General features: G+C 49.3%; 1 protein-coding gene across 1 annotated transcript in view; it reads right to left on the bottom strand.

Moving 5' to 3' along the window:
- Positions 1-21,236, bottom strand: part of SLC6A19 (solute carrier family 6 member 19) — a 43,140-nt gene continuing 21,904 nt past the window's right edge. Inside the window, exons 4-12 of the mRNA XM_049861047.1 lie at positions 17,478-17,659; positions 16,765-16,875; positions 16,111-16,223; positions 12,674-12,802; positions 12,405-12,561; positions 8,997-9,201; positions 7,210-7,369; positions 632-794; positions 1-204 (exon numbers count right to left, since the gene is read on the bottom strand). Of these exons, the coding sequence (XP_049717004.1) occupies positions 1-204; positions 632-794; positions 7,210-7,369; positions 8,997-9,201; positions 12,405-12,561; positions 12,674-12,802; positions 16,111-16,223; positions 16,765-16,875; positions 17,478-17,659 (1,424 nt within the window). The remainder of the gene's footprint in view (positions 205-631; positions 795-7,209; positions 7,370-8,996; positions 9,202-12,404; positions 12,562-12,673; positions 12,803-16,110; positions 16,224-16,764; positions 16,876-17,477; positions 17,660-21,236) is intronic.

Raw genomic sequence — 21,236 nt, forward strand, 5'->3', positions numbered from 1 at the left:
TCAGTACTTGAGGTCTCCGTTAACCGAGGGTGACGACAGGGTGCTGACCAGCCCTTGCTGGTCCCCGCGCTTCTGGTAGCGGTTCTGGATGAACTTGTAGATGGCAAAGCCAGGGATGGTAAGGCAGGGCAACCCTGCTACGATGACCACCACAGCATAGGCCCAGTTGGGGTACGTGGTTTTCTGAGATTTGGGAAATTCCGGCTGGGGAGAAAGCCACAACCGTGGTGAGCAACACATAGGGAGCAAGTGGGGGTCTCCTTCAGGTGGGCCACAGGGAGAAGGGCAAAATGCTGCCTTAACCCCGTGACTGCCACTTGCCTCCTGCTGCCTCTCACACGCTCCTCCCACCCCCACGTGCCTCTCCTCCATCCCCCACACAGCTCCTCCTGCCTTTCCCAGCCCTCTCCTGCCCCCACACACCCCCTCCTGTCCCTACATGCCTCCTCTCATCCCCACATGCCTCCTTCTGCCTTCTCCAGCCCTCCCCCTGCCCCTACGTGCCTCTCCCTGCTCCCCACGCACCTCCCCCCTTTTTCAGCCCCACCCCGCCTTCTCCAGCCCTCCTCACAGGGGACCTGACCTGCTGCCGATCCCCACCCGGACCCCAGGTCTACCATCCAGCACTCACAGAGTCTGGGTTCCAGACGCTGTATATCAGCTCCTCATTAACCTTGACCACAAAGAAGAACAGGAAGATGATCAACATGAGCAGCGGGCTGACCACTCTCCACGTGACTTGCCAGAAGATATTAGGCTTGTGGCCGATCATGAACTCAATGTCCTTATTAAACCTGGAAGCCGAGGCCAGAGAGGAGAGCCGTCACCTGGTGGACAAAGCCAGGCCACTACTCAGCAAAGCAAAGGATAGTCCACTCTCTCCTGCACCTGGACACAGAAGTGTGGTCCTGGAGCACCACGCCCTGATCTCCCTTGGCCCAAATCCTAGCCATCCTTGCAGGAGAGGATGCTGCCTGCCCTGAGGCGCCTTCCTCTGTCGCTACAGCCAGAAGCCATCTCTTCCCCTGGACAGCTGTAGAAACCCTGGCTGTTCCAACTTGTAAATAAGTTGTGAGAGACCTCATCATCCTCATCTAAGTCCTGGCTTAGTGTCTTATGCAAAATTTGGAACATCAGTTGCCAGTGAGTTGACTCTGACTCATGGAGACCCCATGTGTTTCAGAGTAGTACTGTGCTCCATAGCATTTTCAATGGCAGATTTTTCAGAAGTAGATCCTCAGACTTTTCTTCTCAGATGCCTCTGTGTGGACTTGAACCTCCAACCTTTGAGTTAATAGGGAGCAGTTGACCAATTACACCACCCAGGAATTCCTTATGCAAAGTAGAAGGTTAAAAATTCTTGGGAAACTGTAGGCAGAAAGCCACTGAAACACTCCTCCTTATCCTCTCTTTCCAAAAGGGGCCTTACAGCCCTTGGCCATGTGGGGGTCCCTGAAGCCCCCCATTTCCTGCCCTAGTTCTTGATGCCTGTTAGGGACTGAATAGTGTTCTCCCAAAATGTGTGTCAGCTTGGCTAGGCCATGATTCCCCGTGTTGCATGGTTGTCCTCCATTTTGTGATCTGGTGTGATTATCGTATGTGTTTTAAATCCTTCCTCTATGCCTGTAGTTACGATCCTATTTGGAAGTGAGCTGTCCATTATGTTAATGAGGCAGGACACAATCTACAGGATTAGGAGGATTAGGTTGTATCTTGAGTCAATCTCTTTTGAGATATAAAAGAGAGAAGTGAGCAGAGAAGAGAGGGATCTCAGCACCATCAAGCAAGAAGAGTCAGGAGAAGAGCCTGTCATTTGGACCCAGGGTCCTTGTGCTGAGAAGCTCCTAGACCAGGGGAAGATTGATGACAAGGACTTTCCCCAGAGCTGATAGAAAGAGAAAGCCTTCACGTGGAGCTGGCACTCTGAATTCAGACTTCTAGCCTCCTAAACTGTGAGAGGATAAATTTCTGTTTGCCAAAGTTTGTGGTATTTCTGTTATAGCAGCACTAGATGACCAAGACAATGCCCCTCCTATGCAGATGTTTCTTCTGCACAAACGAATCTACTGTTTGTAGAAGCCAGATGCAACAGACAGTACTTAACCAGGAGCGGGCTGAGGCCCTCAACAGAAGTAAGAGGACCCTTCCAGAGAATTAGGTGCAAGCCCAGGACTGGAACCGAGGACAGCCCCAGAAGGGTGCTTTGGAGATTGGTGTGGTGACTGATCTTCCCTCTGGGGGCCCATCACTTAATCCATTCCCTTCTCTCATGGTCTCTTTAGGACAGCATTGCTCATTACCCTCAGGCCCTAAGTGTCTGGCTTTAGTCAGACATGTGCACCATCTTTAGGATGCTATACCTCCTACTTCCCTCAAGGTGACATGGGCCTGGAGTGCTTCATCTGCTACGTGGGCTGCCAACTCTTTTTCCTAGCTGATTATTTGTCTTTTGACAAACATGTGCATTTCTACCTCAATATGCTTTGCTGTTGTTGTTGTTAGGTGCCATCAAGTCACTTGGGACTCATAGTGACCCTATGCACAACAGAAGGTAACACTGCCCGGTCCAGCACGATCCTCATAATCCTTGTTATGCTTGAGCCCATTGTTGCAGCCACTGCGTCAACCCATCTCGTTGAGGGTCTTTCTTTTCTTTTTTTTTCCCGCTGATCCTCTACTTTACCAAGCAGGATGTCCTTCTCCAGGGACTGGTGCCTCCTGATAACATGTCCAAAGTATGTGAGACATACTCTCACCATTCTTGCTTCTAAGGAGCATTCTGGTTGTACCTCTTCCAAGACAGATTTGTTCATTCTCCTGGCAGTCTGTGGTATATTCAATATTCTTCACCATCATCATAATACAAAGGCATGCTTTGCTAATATCTGCATAATATTACAATATAGTACGGTTGGCCTGTGCTACTCAATCTTCCTTTATTGCTACCAGCTAGGTCAGTTCAAGTTTTTCTGTCACTCACTTATTGCTAGAATAAGCCTCCTTAGGAGCTCCTAGGTGGTACAAACGGCTAAGGTGCTTGGCTTCTAAACAAAAGTTTGGAGGTTTGAGTCCACCAAGGAGTGCCTGGGAAATCAAGCCTGGAGATCTACTTCCAAAAAACCAGTCATTGAAAACCTCATGGAATGCAGTTCTACTCTGACACACATGGGGTTGTCATGTTGTTGTTGTTAGGTGCTGTTGAGTCAGTTCCAACTCATAGCGACCCTATTTACAGCAGAACGAAACACTGCCCGGTCCTGAGCCATCCTTACAATCCTTGTCATGCTTGAGCTCATTGTTGCAGCCACTGTGTCAATCCACCTCGTTGAGGATCTTCCTCTTTTCTGCTGACCCTGTACTCTGCCAAGCATGATGTCCTTCTCCAGGGACTGATTCTTCCTGACAACATGTCCAAAGTATGTCAGACGCAGTTTTGCCATTCTTGCCTTCAAGGAGCATTCTGGGCACACTTCTTCCAAGACACATTTGTCTGTTCTTTTGGCAGTACATAGTATAGTCAATATTCTCCGCCAACACCACAATTCAAAGGTGTCAATTCTTCTTCGGTCTTCCTTATTCATTGTCCAGCTTTCACATACATATGATGTGATTGAAAATACCATGGCTTGGGTGAGGCGCACCTTAGTCTTCGAGGTGACACCTTTGCCCTTCAACACTTTAAAGAGGTCCTTTGCAGCAGATTTACCCAATGCAATGCATCTTTTGGTTTCTTGACTGCTGTTACCATGGCTGTTGATTGTGGAGCCAAGTAAAATGAAATCCTTGACAAGTTCAATCTTTTCTCCGTTTATCATGATGTTGCTCATTGGTCCACTTGTGAGGATTTTTGTTTTCTTTTCATTGAGGTGCAAACCATACTGAAGACTGTGGTCTTTGATCTTCATTAGTAAGTGCTTCTAGTGGTCTTCACTTTCAGCAAGCAAAGTTGTGTCATCTGCATAATACAGTTTGTTAATGAGTCTTCCTCCAACGCTGATGCCCCGTTCTTCTTCATATAGTCCAGCTTCTCGGATTATTTGCTCAGCATACAGTTTGAATAGGTATGGTGAAAGAATATAATCCTGACACACACCTTTCCTGACTGTAAACCAATCCGTATCCCCTTGTTCTGTCTGAACAACTGCCTCTTGATCTATGTAAAGGTTCCTCATGAGCACAATTAAGTGTTCTGGAATTCCCATTCTTCCCATTGTTATCCATAGTTTGTTATGATCCACACAGTCAAATGCCTTTGCATAGTCAATAAAACACAGGTAAACATCCTTCTGGTATTCTCTGTCTTCAGCCAGGATCCATTTGACATCGGCAATGATATCCCTGGTTCCACGTCCCCTTCTGAAATCGGCCTGAATTTCTGGCACTTCCCTGTCGATATACTGCTGCAGCTGTTTTTGAATGATCTTCAGCAAAATTTTGCTTGTGTGTGATATTAATGATATTGTTCTATAATTTCCACATTCGGTTGGATCACCTTTCTTGGGAATAGGAATAAATATGGATCTCTTCCAGTCAGTTGGCCAGGAAGCTGTCTTCCATATTTCTTGGCATAGACGAATGAGCACCTCCAGTGCTGCATCTGTTTATTGAAACATCTCAGTTGATATTCCATCGGTTCCTGGAGCCTTGTTTTTCACCAACGCCTTCAGAGCAGCTTGGACTTCTTCCTTCAGTACCATCAGTTCCTGATCATATGCCACCACTTGAAATGATTGAACATCGACTAATTCTTTTTGGCATAATGACTCTGTGTATTCCTTCCATCTTCTTTTGATGCTTCCTGCATCATTTAATATTTTCCCCATAGAATCCTTCACTATTGCAACTCGAGGCTTGAATTTTTTCTTCAGTTCTTTCAGCTTGAGAAACGCCGAATGTGTTCTTCCCTTTTGGTTTTCCACCTCCAGCTCTTTTCATGTGTCCTTATACTACTTTACTTTGTCTTCTTGAGAGGCCCTTTGAAATCTTCTGTTCAGTTCTTTTACTTCATCAATTCTTTCTTTTGCTTTAGCGGCTCGACACTCATGAGCAAGTTTCAGAGTCTTCTCTGACATCTGTCTTGGTCTTTTCTTTCTTTCATGTCTTTTCAATGACCTCTTGGTTTCTTCATGTGTGATGTCCTTGATGTCATTCCACAACTGGTCTTTGGTCACTAGTGTTCGATGTGTCAAATCTAGTCTTCAGATTGTCTCTAAGTTCAGGTAGGATATACTCAAGGTCATATTTTGGCTCTCATGGACTTGCTCTAATTTTCTTCAGTTTCAGCTTGAACTTGCGTATGAGGAATTGATGGTCTGTTCCAAAGCCGGCCCCTGGCCTTGTTCTGACTGATGATATTGAGCTTTTCCATCTTCTCTTTCCACAGAAGTAGTTGATTTGATTCCTGTGTCTTCCATCTGGTCCATGTGTATAGTTGCCATTTATGCTGGTAAAAGAAGGTATTTGCAATGAAGAAGTCATTGGTCTTGCAAAATTCTATCATTCGAGCTCCGGCATTGTTTCTACCACCAAGGCCATATTTTCCAACTACTGATCCATCTTCCTTGTTTCCAACTTTCGCATTCTAATTGCCAGTAACTATCAAAGCATCTTGATTGCGTGTTCGATCAATTTCAGACTGCAGCAGCTGATAAAAGTCTTCTAGTTCTTCATCTTTGGCCCTAGTGGTTGGTGGGTAAATTTGCATAGTAGTAGTATTAACTGGCCTTCCTTGCAGGTGTGTGGATATTATCCTATCACTGACAGCATTGTACTTCAGGATAGATCTTGAAACGTTCTTTTTGACAATGAAAACAACACCATTGCTCTTCAAGTTGTCATTCCCAGCACAGTAGACTGTATGATTGTCTGATTCAAAATGGCCAATACCAGTCCATATCAGCTCACTAATGCCTAGGATATCGATGTTTATGTGTTCCATTCCATGTGTCTGTCAGTTTGTCATACTGTGGGGGCTTGTGTGTTGCTGTGATGCTGGAAGCTATGCCACCGGTATTCAGATACCAGCAGGGTCACCCATGGAGGACAAGTTTCAGCTGAGCTTCTAGACTAAGACAGACTAGGAAGGAGGACCCAGCAATCTACTTCTGAAAAGCATTAGCCAGTGAAAACCTTATGAATAGCAGCAGAACATTGTCTGATACAGTGCTGGAAGATGAGCTCCCCAGGTTGGAAGGCACTCAAAAGATGACTGGGGAAGAGCTGCCTGCTCAAAGTAGAGTCGACCTTAATGACGTGGTTGGAGTAAAGCTTTTGGGACTTTCATTTGCTGATGTGGCACGACTCAAAATGAGAAGAAACAGCTGCAAACATCCATTAATAATCGGAACCTGGAATGTACGAAATATGTCTCTAGGAAAATAGGAAATCGTCAAAAATGAAATGTATGGGGTTGTCATGACTCAGTGTCAACTTGATGGCAACTGGTTTTTATTTTTCGTGGAGTTGGAATCCCTATGCCTTTAGGAAATAATTTGATTGTATCTATTAATTTTACAAAGGACAAACGCTTTGACTAAGCTTCCTACTTTGGGGAATCCATCCTGAATCAAGAGTGTAAGAGTGTGTATAACCAGTTGCCATTGAGTACAGTTCAACTCATGGCAACCTCGTGTGTGTCAGAGTAGAACCGTGTTCCACAGGATTTTCAATGGCTGAAATTTTGAAAGTAGATTGGCAGGCCTTTCTTCAAAGGTGCCTCTGGGTGGACTCGAAACTCCAACCTTTCAGTTAGTAGCTGAGTGCATTAACCATTTGCACCACTTAGGAACTCCTTCCTACACCCCAGGTTATTAACCACAGCCTCCTAATATTAGTGTTAACACTTATCTGTGTACCGTTTGGTCTAGAGAACATCTGGAAGCTGGAGAAGACAGTATGAATTGCTTCTGGAAATCAAGTTACACTGGCCAGGGATGGAGATGCCACCTCAGCCAGGCTTTAAGTCCCATATATTTGAGGTTCTCTTCCCTCTCTCACAGACCCAGTGCCAATCCCTTGCTGTTCTGGTGGAAGTAAATTTACACTTCGTTTTAATGACCTGCTGAGGTCCTGCATCTGCTGCGTGGTTCCTCATCCCCTGTGCTGCAGACCCGGAATGCCCCACAAGTCAGCAGTCCCCACCACTCAGCACAGGGAGCTCTCCTGCGACCTGGCTCTTCACCACCATCAGGTGTTGCTCTCCGCACCCACCTGTCCACGCCATACACATAGACGACAGAGAACATCTCGAAAAAGGCAATGATGAGCAGCGGGATGGAGCCGGCGTAGCTGTCCATCAGGGAGAGCCAGTACTGGCCCGAGTTCAGGGCAAAGATGAAGGTGAGAAGGTAGGACAGCAGGCAGATAAGGCCTGTGGGCAGACAGGAAGGAGGTTACCCAAGCGTGCATGGCCCCACTGCAGACAGAGATACCAGGAGATCCCAGGGCAGATCTGGGGCTATGGCCTGGCTGGGAAAGCCCCCGGCCTGCGAGCCTTGGGGATTTGTACATCTGAGAAGCTTTCTATAGACGTGTCCCAAGTCAACAGTGACTCCCGCCTTCATGTTGCTGCATCAAACTCTGGACTTAAAAATTCCATCTCATGAAGTGTAAACAAAGGGTGTTTTGGAAGAACGATTTTTCCCCCTGTAAAAATAATGATTTAAAAGCCTTAAAGTTCACCTCCAGCTGGAAGGCTAACCTGTCCTGCTCTAAAGAGCCTGGGCTGAGGCCTATCTGAAAACTTCACTGTGAGTTAGTTCTCTTTCTGTGTGTGGCATACAGATGGGGTTTTGGGAAATCAATTCAAATTTCCAACAGTGTGGACAGCTCTGGAGTAATGGAATTGGTTTTTTATTCAAACAACACCTCTGAGGACCATGTGTTCAGTGTCCCTTACAGAGAGCACTCCTGGGGGCTGATGTGTAGGCTGGGAGACCCTGAGGACCATGGACCAGATGGAGTCAGAAATTCCCTCCCCCAGTGCCCCCTTCACTCCCCGAACCAGTACCTACCCATAGCGGAGCCACCATATCATCTCAAGACTGTCTGACCACGTCTCCCTCCACCCTCCAAACAAACAAACAAGCACCGCCTCTTTTTCCCCAGCCCCCAGCTGCTGCTTATCACCGTCCTCCCTGACCATACACCTCTTGAGGGGCCTCACCCACCATCCACACCCTGCCCCACCCTGCCTCACCCTGCCCCACCCAAACCATGTCCATAGTCCCACTGGACTCTTAGATAACATCCCTGTCCTTGCCTGTGTGCCGGCCTCTCTGCAGGGTTGCCCTGCCAACACGCCCTTCCCCTAAAGCCCACTCCCTCCTCTACCCAGCTTCTGGGGCTCTCCCTGCCCCTCAGTCCATACCCTTTACTGGCTGTTGCTTGTCCCCAGCAGCTGCATCTGCCTCGGGTTGGACAGAGTGATGCTGACTCCCTGCCAAGGCTCTCTAAGCCCCCTGCCCTCGCCAGCCCACTGATGGGTGGGTGGCCCTGCTTAGCTGTTGCCTCTGTTGGTGGCCCCCACGGTGGTCTCATGGCTCCCACTGAGCCTCTGTGCTGACACCCAGAGTTCCAAGCCCTGCCCAAGTGGCATCCCTGTTGGAATGCTCCAGAATGCCCCCCTTAGAGCCCACAGGATGGTAGGGTTCCACACACCCACAGGATGGTGGATACACATGCCTAGGCCCAGCACACAGCCCCCTGACTGTCCATACTGTGGAAACCCCAAACATTCACCATTCCTTGGACCCCCATGCCTTTGTTTTCTGCAGTCTTTCTGCCTGGAATGCCCTCTGGGCTCCTCCTTGGACTCCTCTTCGTAACCTTCTGTTGGGAAGAAGCCTTCTCTGACCACTGTCCCTCATGACCAGGTTGACCATGTCCTCTTCTTGGACAATACTGCTGCCCCTGAGGTATGTCCCCGCAGCTCAGTGCAGGATGACAGACCCCAGGCCCAGCGGCCAAGCATGCTGCTCGAGACCCACCACACGAACCTGTAAGCAGCTCCTTGGGCCACTTGGGGGGGATGATCTTGAGGTCCTGCAGGGGCACACCCACGCCCTCTATGTTCCCAAACATGGATGACAGGCCCAGGCAGAAGAGCATGGAGAAGAAGAGCACGGACCACAGTGGGGCCACCGGCATCTTGATGATGGCCTCGGTGAAGACGATGAACGCCAGCCCCGTGCCCTCCACACCCTGAGGGGGAGTGGACAGACAGACATACAGCGTCACCACTCACACTTGCCGCTGGCCCCATTCCAAAACCAAACCCATTGCCATCAAGTTGATTCCGAGTTATAGCGACCCTATAAAAATAGGACAGAGTAAAACTGCCCCAAAAGGTTCCCACGGAGCATCTGGTAGATTTGAACTGTAGACCTTTTGGTTAGCAGCCAATCTCTTAACCACTATACCAGTGCCTAGAAATGTCCTACTAGGTTCCTATCTGCTGGGCACCAGTGTGTTCCTTTCTTCTCTCCCCATGTGTTCCAGTAAGTAATAAACTGTCACACTTGCAATGTTGATACTTGCTGCCGGTTAATTTAAGTGATTTCAATTTTGTTTTCTAGGCTCCAGAGCCACCACGCTTCTGTCAGTTTGCCAACCTGTGGTGGCTTGTGTGTTGCTGTGATATTGGAAGCTAGGCCACTGGTATTTCAAATACCAGCAGTCGACCACGGTGGGCAGGATTCAGCAGAGCTTACAGACTAAGAAGAAAGACCTGGAGATCTACTTCTGAAAATTAGCCAATGAAAACCCTATGATCACAACAGAACATTGTCCAATTCTGTGCTGGAAGATAAATCTGTAAGTTAGAAGGCACTTAAGATACACAGTGGCCACAACAACGGACTCGAGCATACCAAGGATCATGAAAATGGTGCAGGACTAGGCAACTTTTTGTGCCATTGTGCCTGGGGTCATCATGAGTCCGAACCAATTTGATAGCAGTTAACAACAACAATAGGCTGCAGAGTATACTTTAAATGCGTAACTACATTTTATAACCAATATGTGGATCAAACTGTCCAGCAGCAGGCAGAGCCCCCTGCTGCGCAGAACAGATATGCGGACTCACATGGGTGTCTACGCACTGACAGGCCCACAGACGAGAACGTCTTCTGTTCACTGCAGGGGCTCTTCACTCATAGGTGCTTTCTAAACTCTTATCCTCATACAGCCTGAGTGCAGAAAGGCTCCGTGATTTAAGGAGATCTTTTCAAGACTGAGGCAAACGCTCAATGAGTGGGGTGGCACGGACAGCTGCAGGCCTGTGGGGCAGGCCAGGCGCACAGAGGGGCTCGTGGTGCAGAGGCAAAGGAGGTGTTATTGTTGTAGGCCCCAAAGCTGTTCCCCTTGTCGCTGCATTCCAGCCCCAAATGGTGAGCTGAGAACTTGCGGCACCAGCTCTTCCCACCCCTGCAGCCCGTGGTCAGTGGTTGTGGCAGTAGAGTCTCTGGAGAGAAATGCAGCTGCCTCGGGAGGGCTGAAAGGCTAATGGGGAGCTGTCCTGCCCCACGGCATGCCCTTCAGGGAATTGGTGCAGGATTTGGACATGAGAGGCCTCAGGAATTTCATCACAAGCCACTGTCCCCCAACGCAATGTAACAGCATTTGCTTGAGTTCCAGGGACAACATATCGATCCCTTCCCCACATAGACACACCTCTGGGGGACTTGTAAAAGGGCTACTGAAGAGTTTATAGAGAAAGAGTAGAAAACCAACAGTGCGGCCTTCATACAAAGGAATGCTACTCATCATAGGAGGGAATGAACATGGCAACGGGATGAGTCTCAAATGAGAATGCTGAGAGAAGCTAGAACACAGAGTACACAATTCTATTTCTATGAAGTTTATGTGTTGTTAGCGAGCATTGAGTTGGCTCCCAACTCATGGGAACCCCAGACACAATGGAACAAAATGTGTCTGGTCCTGCACCCCCTGCATGATTGGCTGCAGATTGAACCGTTGCGATCCACAGGATTTTCGTTGGCTGATTTTCAGAATTAGATCTTCAGGCCTTTCTTCCTAGTGTGTTTTAGTCTGGAAGCTCCACTGAAACCTGTTCAGCATCATAGTAACACACAAGCCTCCAGTGACAGATGGGTGGTGGCTGCGCCTAAGGTGCATTGGTCGTGAATGCAACCTGGTCTCCTGCATGGAAGAGAATTCTACCATTTGAACCCCCTTTGATTCATATGAAATTTCTAGAAAAAAGTGAAGCTATAGAGGTGGAAAGCAGTTCAGTGGTTGCCTGGTGCTTGGGGAGAATAGGAGTGACCTTTGGGGTGATGGATGGTGATGATGGTGGCCCTACTGTATACATTTATTAAGACTCAGCAAACTCTACACTGATAATGGGAGAATTTAACGGCACATAATTATACCTCCGCGAAGTTGTTTTTGGAGCCCTGGCGGCATAGTGGTTAAGAGCTCGGCTGCTAATCAAAAAGTTCGGCAGTTCAGATCCACCAGCCGCTCTGTGGAAACCCTATGGGGCAGTTCTACTCTGTCCTATAGGGTCACTAAGAGTTGGAATCGACTCCATGGCAACGGGTTTTGTGTTTTTTATACCTGTAGATGCAATCCCATTTGGGAATAGGGCTTTCTTTGTTATGCTAATGAGGTCATATCAGTATAGGGTGTGTCTTAAGCCAATGGCTTTTGAGGATAAAAGAGCAGATTAGGCAGAGAAGAAGGCAGACACAGGGGAAGACTGACACTATCTGAAGACAGTGGAGACCGACCAGTCTACAAGCCCAGGGACTCCAAGGATGGCTGGCTAGAGAAGCTGGGACAAGGATTTTCCCCAGAGCCGACAGAGGAGAGCCTTCCCCTGGAGTCGGTGCCCTGAATTCGGACTTCAGCCTCTTGAACTGTGAGAAAATAAATTCCTGTTGGTTGAAGCCACCTGCCCATTCCCGTTTGCCACTGAGTTGATTCCAACTCGTAGTGATTCTGTAGGACAGAATAGAACTTCCCTCATAGGGGTTCCAAGGCTGTAAATCTTTATGGAAGCAGACTGCCACATCTTTCTCCTGAGCAGCGGCTGGTGAGTTCGAACTGCTGACCTTTCAGTTAGCTGCCGAGAGCTCAACCATTTGTCCCACCAGGGTTCCTTACATTTGCCTTTAGGACATTCTTTTTATTTGTGGAATTGCACACATTACATAAACACACGCCCACATTTTGATTATTTTTGAGCACCAGGGCTCCTTTAAAGCCACCCACTTGTGGTATTTCTGATATGGCAGCACTAGGTAATTGAGACACCCCTTACTCAGGAGCGCTGGCCTGGGCAAAGGCTCTAACCAGTGGCCTGGCTCTAGAAGTTTCCTGCAAAAGATGTCCCTTCATCGTGGCCGCAACGCATGGGAGAACCACCCAATGGGACTTACTTCCAAGAGGAAGGAGTTCATGTCGCAGGTCTGGAAGGTCAGCTTCCCATAGGCCACGGGGTCAGTGGCGTTGCACCATTGCTGCATCTCTGCAAAGTTGTCCTGAGTCACGTTACCTTCGGGCAGGTCGAACCCATTCATGAGGGTCAGGATATTCCTGGGGGCGAGAGCAAGGCTGACGCCCCTCTCTGGGCCACGAGGCCATGCTCTGTGACCAGCCCCCAGGCTCCTTCCAGTCCCGGGACCCTGGCACCAAGGGGGCGGCTTACGTGTCGAAGCACTCGTCGTAACGCTCTGTGGCTCGGAACCCGATGATGGAATACACCACAGTGGCTGCGTAGACGGATGTGAAGCCATTGATGATGGACACAAGCACTGAGTCCATCTCACAGTTGTTGCTGCGGACAAGAGCAGTGTTACTGCAGCCCCACTCGGCTGACCCACAGGTGAGGATGCAATGCGGGCCTGACACTGGCCCTGTGCCACCAGATGAGTCTGGGCCCAGAGCTAGTCTCTGTGTAGAGCCAGTAGTTGGAGGCTGAGCTGCTGGTGTGCGAGCAAGGAAGGCCTAGTCCAGCCCTTCTGTAATATTGACTGGGCACCTGGCACTCCGAGGGGACAGGGAGGCATGTCCCTGAGCCCTGGTGCCCACAGCCAGTGGCCCCTTGCTTTTTCCCTTCTTTCCTCCTATGACAGACCTTGCAGCCTGTGGCTCTGGAGACCCCTTGGCAGAGCCCCGGTGGCTCCTGGAGCAGCTCTTACCCACTGGCTTTGCAGTTGGAGAGCCTGGGCCAATTCCCAGCTGGACCAGGGTCTGTTTAGGGACACACTGACCACCATTCATCAGGGCTGACACCCTTCAGTATCCCCCACCCCAGGTCTCTGTACCCCTCAGTTTGCTCTGGAGACAAGTGAGTGGTTTTATTGGTCTGGAGAAGCAGGGACAGCAATTTAGCCCACGGAACCCAAGCACCATGTGGCTCCGGCGGGTGGCTGATCCATCGCCTCGGAGGCACAGAGGAGGGAAGGTTCTGGCTGGGACTTGTTCCTCAGTGGCAGGGAGGGCCAGACTGAGGGTCTCCTAGCCTTCCAGCCCACTCCCCTTCTCAAGGCCCTCCCACTGACCCCCCTCCCAGGGTGGTCCTCTGTGCCAGAGCCTACAGGGTTGTTTCAATGTCACTGGTACCTCGCAAAGCCCTGTCTGCTGCAGGAAAGTCAGTGAAAGCAAAGATGGCCTTATGGGTGCATGGGCCCTGAGGGTTTTACCAGGCACAGGCGTTCTGAACGCAAAGGCAGAAAACAAAACTAAAACAAGAAAGAGTTGCCATCAAGTTGACTCCGACTCATGGTGACCCCACGTGCTCGATAGGGTTTCAAAGGCTGATTTTTTGGAAGTAGTCCTTTTTTCCAAAGCACCTTTGAGTGAACTCAAACGTCCAAGCTTTCAGTTAGCAACTGAGAGTGCTTCAGTTAGCAACCGAGAGCATTAACTGTTTGTACCACCCAGGGGCTCCTAATGAGGAGGCAGCAAGGTCAAGCTCCTGCTCCTCAAAGTGACCCAGGTGGGAGCTCCACAGAGGCAAAGGCACACAGCCAGAGCAGCACATTCTAGATGGGGCATCAAGGCCTGGTCCCTGGAGATCTCCGACTGGGCCATGAGCTGGTATGTGGTACAGCAGGGTGCAAACCCAGGACTCAGGCTGGCCCCGTGGCCCCTGCTACCCACTGCACACTGGCCTGGGGCTTGGGCTCATTTTCTCAGCTGCCACCCCGCCTCTCCTCAGAAACTCCCAGCAAGGTCACCTGAACCTCCCTGTGTGTCATCTTCCTGACCTGTCTTTGGATTCTTCCCAGCCATGTTCCTCTTTCCCAGTCCATGGGTTTGTGGCTCCCAGACCCCCACTCTGTGGGTCTCCCACTCCAGTGCCATGCCTGCTCTGTCTCATTCGCTGCTCTGATTTCTTGCCCCCTTACCCCTTCCTCTTTTTTTTTTTTTTACCCCTTTACTGTAGCCTCACTCAGCCTCAGGCTTCTGGGCTACTGCGTCTGGAGACTCCACAGAGAATCTCCTGCCTGTTCCTCCCCAGAGCTCCAGTCTCAACGCTATGGCTGACCCTGCTCTCCACCCAGCCTCTAACGGCATCCCCAGCTCTGTGCCTCCTGAGCACAATCCCTGACCTCCCCTGAACGCCTGACCCCAACCAGCTCTCCCCATGCCAGTTGATGCTAATACCATCCTTCTGGCTGCTTCCATCAAAAGCCAGTCACCCTTGGCTCTGTCTTGTCCAACGCCCTAGAAAATCAGAGGACCAGGGCCTTACACGGCCACTGCTCTGGCCACTACCCTCTCTTGGTCAGGACACTGCAGAGCGCTCCTCAGGGCCCTGCTTCTGGTACCTTCCCCCATGGCAGCTCGGGGGATCTTTTAAAGCACCAAGTCTGATTGGGTCTCTCCTTGGCCCCTACCTCACGAGGAGTCTTGTCTTCAATGCCCTGGATGGCTCCTTGCTCACCTCCCAGATCCTCACTCACCTCCTCACAACCACCCTCACAGCCTTACCCCTGCTTACTTCCTGGATCATACCACTCTCACAACCTCACCCCTGCTCACCTCCTGGATCATACCACCCTCACAATCTCACTCTTGCTCACCTCCTGGGTCACACCCTCTCCTCACAGCTTCACCTGTGCTCACCTCCTGGGTAACATCTCACTGTCACAACCTCACCCCTACTAACCTTCTGGATCATACAACCCTCACAGCCTCATCCCTGCTCACCTCCCAGGCCGGATCTCACCCTCATAACTTCACCCCTGCTCACTCCCCAGGTCACACCTCACCTCACAGCCTCACCTCTGCTCACTACAGCAGCCACACCATTCACATGGTCCTCTCTGGCCTGCGGGGGTGTCTGCACTGTTTCCTCCTCCATCTGAGTCTCTGCTCAAATCAAACCGACGATCTTCCCCCTCCAGGTCCCCTCATTCTATCTACCTTGGACATGGTATTTGCTTATTCCTCAGGCTCGTTCATCTCTCTTTGGGACAGTGAGCCAACTGCAGATAGAGCCTTCCTTCTCTGGGTCCCTGATGACCAGCCTGGGCACACAGTAAGTGCTCAATAAATACTTGTAAAATGAGCTGACTGGAACTGCGTCTCTCCTGGAAGCCCTTGGGAGGCAGTGAGGTTTTGGGCACTTCCTCCGGTGGTGTTGGGAGGCAGGGGAGGCTGGTGAGCAGGGTAGTGATACAATCAGACGGGATCAGGGCCCTGGTCCACAGGTGACTGCAGGGGGCCAGTGGGGTGTTGCTGAGAAGCAGGGGAGGAGCTGAGGAAGGGAAGGAGGGGGACCTGCTCCAGCCTGGCCTGAGGCAAGAAGGGCTGCTGGTTGTCAACGGGCCCTCTAGCTGCCACAATGTGCTTTGGCCGGTGCCAATTCCTGCACTTTCTTCCAAGTACTGTGCTCTCTGGTTTAGGAGGGACAAGCCCTGGGATGGAATGGCAGGCAATGACGATGACAATGGACATTAGCAAAATTAGCTGTGCTTTTCCCAGCACTTCTCCTTTTCATCCTCAGAGCAGAATTCCACCAGGCCTGGTCACTCTCTCTGTGCTTATAGGGAAACTGAGGCACAGGGAACCAGAGGGCCTTCTCCAGTCCCTGCCCCATAAGGCTGCCTGCAGAGCTCTGTCCCACATACTCACTGCACCGGGTTGTAGCTGGAGAAGGAGATGAGGCCCCCGAAGGCCAGGGAGAAGGAATAGAACACCTGGGCTCCCGCGTCCAACCAGGTGATCGGGTTGGCCAGCTCCGTGACCTGTGCGCCAAGCAGACACTCACTGAGCCCTGGCAGCTCAGTACACCACCTCCCCCAGCTCTGCACCTCTGGGCCACAGGAAAACCACGGAGGGGTAGTCCATGCTCCTGCTTCTCCCCGGAGGAGGCAGCTGCGGCCACAGAAGAGGGGTGGGCCAAAGCACGGGTCAGGGGAGTAGGGCCTGCCCACCAGGGAGCAGAGCCAAGGCTATTGAGGGAGTGGTCATGACAGAGAGCACCCCCTAAAGGTGGAAACTGATTTCTTCCCTATGGGAGGTGGGGTGATGTCCACACACCAAAGGGTGAAGTCATATCACAGTATGATATGTCATGTATCTAGGGATAAGTGGTCCTGCCTGCCCCATGGGACAGGCTGCCCCCTTTCCTGTGCCCCAGGTGACAGCCTCAACCCTGGCACTGGCCGGGAGCAGGCTGCACTCAACTACAGACAGAGCTGGTCTTAAGCCAGAGGAGGGCGCAGGGGAGCCCCAATGAGCCTGGTTCTTCAGTGCCGGGCCCTGGAACAGATGAAGGGGACTCACGTTTGGTGTGAAGAGGAAGGCGATGCCCTTGGTGGCGCCCTTCAGGGTCAAGCCTCGGATAAGGAAGATGGTCAAGACAATGTAGGGAAGCGTGGAGGTGATGTACACAGCCTGCGGGGGGAGGGGAGGCCGTGTGGGAGAGGGTTAGTGAGGGGGAGGGAAGTGAAGAGCCCTAGGCCTCTCCCTAGACCAGCCCAAACTGGGAAAGGCCTTGATCATGAGGACTCTGCCCTCTGCAGCCTCTCCTGAATCAAATGGGGCTTGAGCTTCCCACAAAAAGATTTAGCCTCTTCATTTCCACCCTTTTCTTTTTTAAATTTAACTCTTTCCAATTAGACCATTGTTGTGCATAGTTTTTAAAGTATTGTGGTTGAAAGCAGTCTTGGTCAGCACCGAGGTCCCTGGGCCTCCAGACAGGGTGATCCAGTCCTGGGGAAGGTTGGTGGATGGGCTCCTTCCAGAGAGAAGCCACGTGCTAGCCTGAGAGCAGAGGCAGCTGGCGGAGGGGACTGGTGGTGTGCTGGCTCTGGGACTGCCCAACCATGTTCAGTGGTACAGCCAGGGTCTAGAGCAACCACCAAGAGCCGTCACAGTTATGGGTCCCTCCTCACCTCCCCCGTGCATTCGGTGTCCCTGCAGCCACACTCAGGGTCAGCACTCAGGGGCTCTGATGCCATGGGGAGGGCTGCCCAAGCACAGGTCCCCACCCTTACCTTCCCAGTGGTCTCGATCCCGCGGATCGTGCACACATAGAGCAAGCTCCAGGCGCATGTCAGGCAGAGCAGGATCCACCACTGGATGTAGCCAGAGTTGTCAATGGATGTGGAGATGTTGAGTGTCTCTCGGTACCAGAAATAGTCCACGGAGGAGCTCTTGGCACACTCGTCCACGTAGCCTGGCAGGAGACACGAGCGTTGGCACACTTCAGTTACTGGTTACGAAGAATGCCAAAGATGGAAGGAGGATGGCAGCCACGGGGCCTCTGAGCTGGAGGAGATGGTGGCCCACCTCCATGAGGGCATGACACCAGGGGCATATGTGCACACACACATGCACACATGTACAAGCATGTGTGCACACAATGCACTGTTCATGCACACATGTTTACACATGTTTACACATGTGCAAAATGACACATGTGCATTGTGTGTACACATGCATGCTTTTGTGTACACACGCTCACATGCACATCTGTGTGCATACAAACATGCTTGTGGACACACACCCACACACACATACACACACCCACACACACTTTGTGAAAAGACATCTGCCCCAAGCATGAGGTGCACCCACTGGACCTCTGCTGACCTTCTTTCTCCCTCGGGCTCCAGTCCATGGGGAGCCCCACACAGGTGTATCTAGGAGGCAGTCCATGGACAAGATGCTCAGCAATGTGGGAGATTGCTAGAGACTTGGGGATTCCCTCTCCAGGGTCTGCACTGGGCCACTCTGTTCAACTCACCTCATTCCCACCACACAGGTCCCAGGTCCTTGATAACTCTCAAGACTCATGGACTGCATTGTGACCTTTCTAAGAGGGGATCAGTCTAATCCAGGATGCCCCCACTCCACCTCAGAGATGGGAAAAATGCCCTGAGCAGTCCCAGAGTGGAACAGAGGTATCATAAGGGGGTAGGGGGGATTAGGACTTGTCTTTTTCTGACCCAAAGGTGCTGTTTTAAAAACTTTGTTATTGTTGAAAATATGCACAGCAGTGGTTGTTGCTGTGTGTCTTTGAGTCGATTCTGACTTATAGCGAACCTATAGGACAGGGTAGAACTGTCCCATAGGGTTTCCAAGGAGGGACTGGTAGATTGGAACTGCTGACCTTTTGGTTAGCAGCCTGAGCTCTTAACCTCTTTGCCGCCAGGGCTCCATATACAGCAAAACATACACTAACTCAACATTTGTGCGTGTACAATTCAGTGACATTGATTATTCTCCCAATTGTGCAACCATTTTTATCCTTCTTTTCAGATTTGTTCCTTTTGCATTGGCATAAACTCACACTGCTCCCTTTATTTCCCGTCTAAACTTTCGATTTGCTGGTCAATTTGATCCCATACAGATTGATCTTTAAAAGAGCACAGTGCTCAAGACAGACCGTTTTTACTAATTGTCAGTTTGTTGAACTGTAGTGGCTTGCACCTTGCAGTGATGCTGGAAGCTATGCTGATTGTGTTTCAAATACCAGCAAGGTCACCCATAATGGGCAGACTTCAGTGGAGCTTCTAGACTCAGTGGAGCTTCCAGATTATGACAGACTAGGAAGAAGGACCTGACAGTCTACTTCTGAAAAAATTGGCCAGTGAAAACCTTATGAATAACAGCAGAACACTGTCTGGCATAGTGCTGAAAGATAAGCCCCTCAGGTTGGAAGGCACTAAAAACACCAATGGGGAAGAGCTGCCTTCTCAAAGTAGAAACCAATAAAACAAACAAAAAACACCAAACCCACTGCCACTGAGTTGATTTGGACTCATAGTGACCCTATAGGACAGAGTAGAACTGCCCCATAAGGTTTCCAAGGAGCAACTGGTGGATTTGAACTGCCAACATTTTGGTTAACAACCAAGCACTTAACCACTGTGCCACCAGAACTCCTCTCAAAGTAGAGTCGACCTTAATGATGTGGATAGGGTAAAGTTTTTGTGACCTTCATTTGCTGATGTGTGTGACTTGAAATGAGAAGAGGGAATGTGGGATGTGCGAAATATGAATCTAGGAAAATTGGAATTCATCAAAAATTAAATGAAACACATAAAGATCCATATCTGAGGCATTAGTGAGCTAAAATGGACTGGTATTTGCCATTTTGATTCAGACAGTGTACTGTGCCGGGAATGACAAATTGAAGAGGAATGGTGTTGCATTCATCATGAAAAAGAACATTTCAACCTCTACCCTGAAAAGTACAATGCTGTCAGTGGTAGGGTAATGTCTGTTATGCCTACAAGGAAGACCAGTTAATAAATTATTCAAATTTACACACCAACCAGTAATGCCAAAGATGAGGAAATTGAAGATTTTTATCAAATTCTGCCATCTGAAATTGACCAAACTTGCAATCAAAATGCATTGATAATTACTGATGATTGAGATGTGAAAGTTGGAAATGAAGAAGGATTGGTAGTTGTAAAATGTGGCCTTGGTGTTATGAACAACTAGGGCGAACTCATGATGGAATTTTGCAAGACCAATGGCTTCTTTATTACAAATACCTTTTTTCAACAATATAAATGGTGACTATACATGGGGACCTCACTGAATGAAATACACAGGACTCAAATCAACTACATCTATGGAAAGAGATTAAAGAAAAGCCAAATATCATCAGTCAGAACAAGGTGGGGGGCTGAATACCGAACAGACCATCAATTGCCCATATGCGAGTTGAAACTGAAGCTGAAGAAAATTAAAACAAGTCCACAAGAGTGAAAATGTGACCTTGAGTATATCCCACCTGAACTTAGAGATCATCTCAAGAATAGATTTGACTGATTGAACACTGATGACTGACGGCCAGGTGATTTGTGGAATGACATCAAGGACATCATGCATGAAGAAAGCAAAAGGTCATTAAAAGGCAGGAAAGAAAGAAAAGACAAAATGAATACAAAAAGAGATTCTGAAAGTTGCTATTGAAAGAACATACAGCAGCTAAAGAGGATGAAAGAAATGATGAAGTAAAAGAGCTGAACAGAAGATTTCAAAGGGTGGCACAAGAAGACAAAGTAAAGTATTATAATGAAATGTGCAAAGACTTGGAGTTAGAGAACCAAAAGGGAAGAACACCCTTGGCATTTCTCAAGTTGAAAGAACTGAAGAGAAAAATTCAAGTCTTGAGTCATAATATTGAAGGATTTTATGGGAAAAATATTAAACGAAGCAGGAAGCATCAAAAGAGGATGGAAGGAATACATAGTCACTGAACCAAAAAGAATTGGTAGATGTTCAATCATTTCAGGAGGCAGCATATGATCAAGAACTGATAGTATTGAAGGAAGAAGTCCAAGCTGCACTGAAGGCATTGGAGAAAAACAAGGCTCCAGGGATTGACAAAATACCAATTGTGATGTTTCAACAAATGGGTGCTGCACTGAAAGTTCTCACTTCTCTATGCCAAGAAACTTGGAAGACAGCTACTTGGCCAACCAACTGGAAGAAGTCCATATTTATGCCTATTCCAAAGAAAGGTGATCCAACAGAATGTGGAAATTACCGAACGATATCATTAACATCACATGCAAGTAAAATTTTGCTGAAGATCATTCAAAAGCAGTTGCAGCAGTATATTAACAGGGAACTGCTAGAAATTCAAGCTGGATTCAGAAGAGGAAGTGGAACCAGAGCTATCTTTGCTGATGTCAGATGAATGTTGGCTGAAAGCAGAGAATACCAGAAGGATGTTCACCTGTGTTTTGTTGACTACACAAAGGCATTTGACTGTGTAGATCATAGCAAATTAC

The sequence above is a fragment of the Elephas maximus genome, chromosome 2, assembly GCF_024166365.1.
Source record: "Elephas maximus indicus isolate mEleMax1 chromosome 2, mEleMax1 primary haplotype, whole genome shotgun sequence".
NCBI lineage: Eukaryota > Metazoa > Chordata > Mammalia > Proboscidea > Elephantidae > Elephas > Elephas maximus.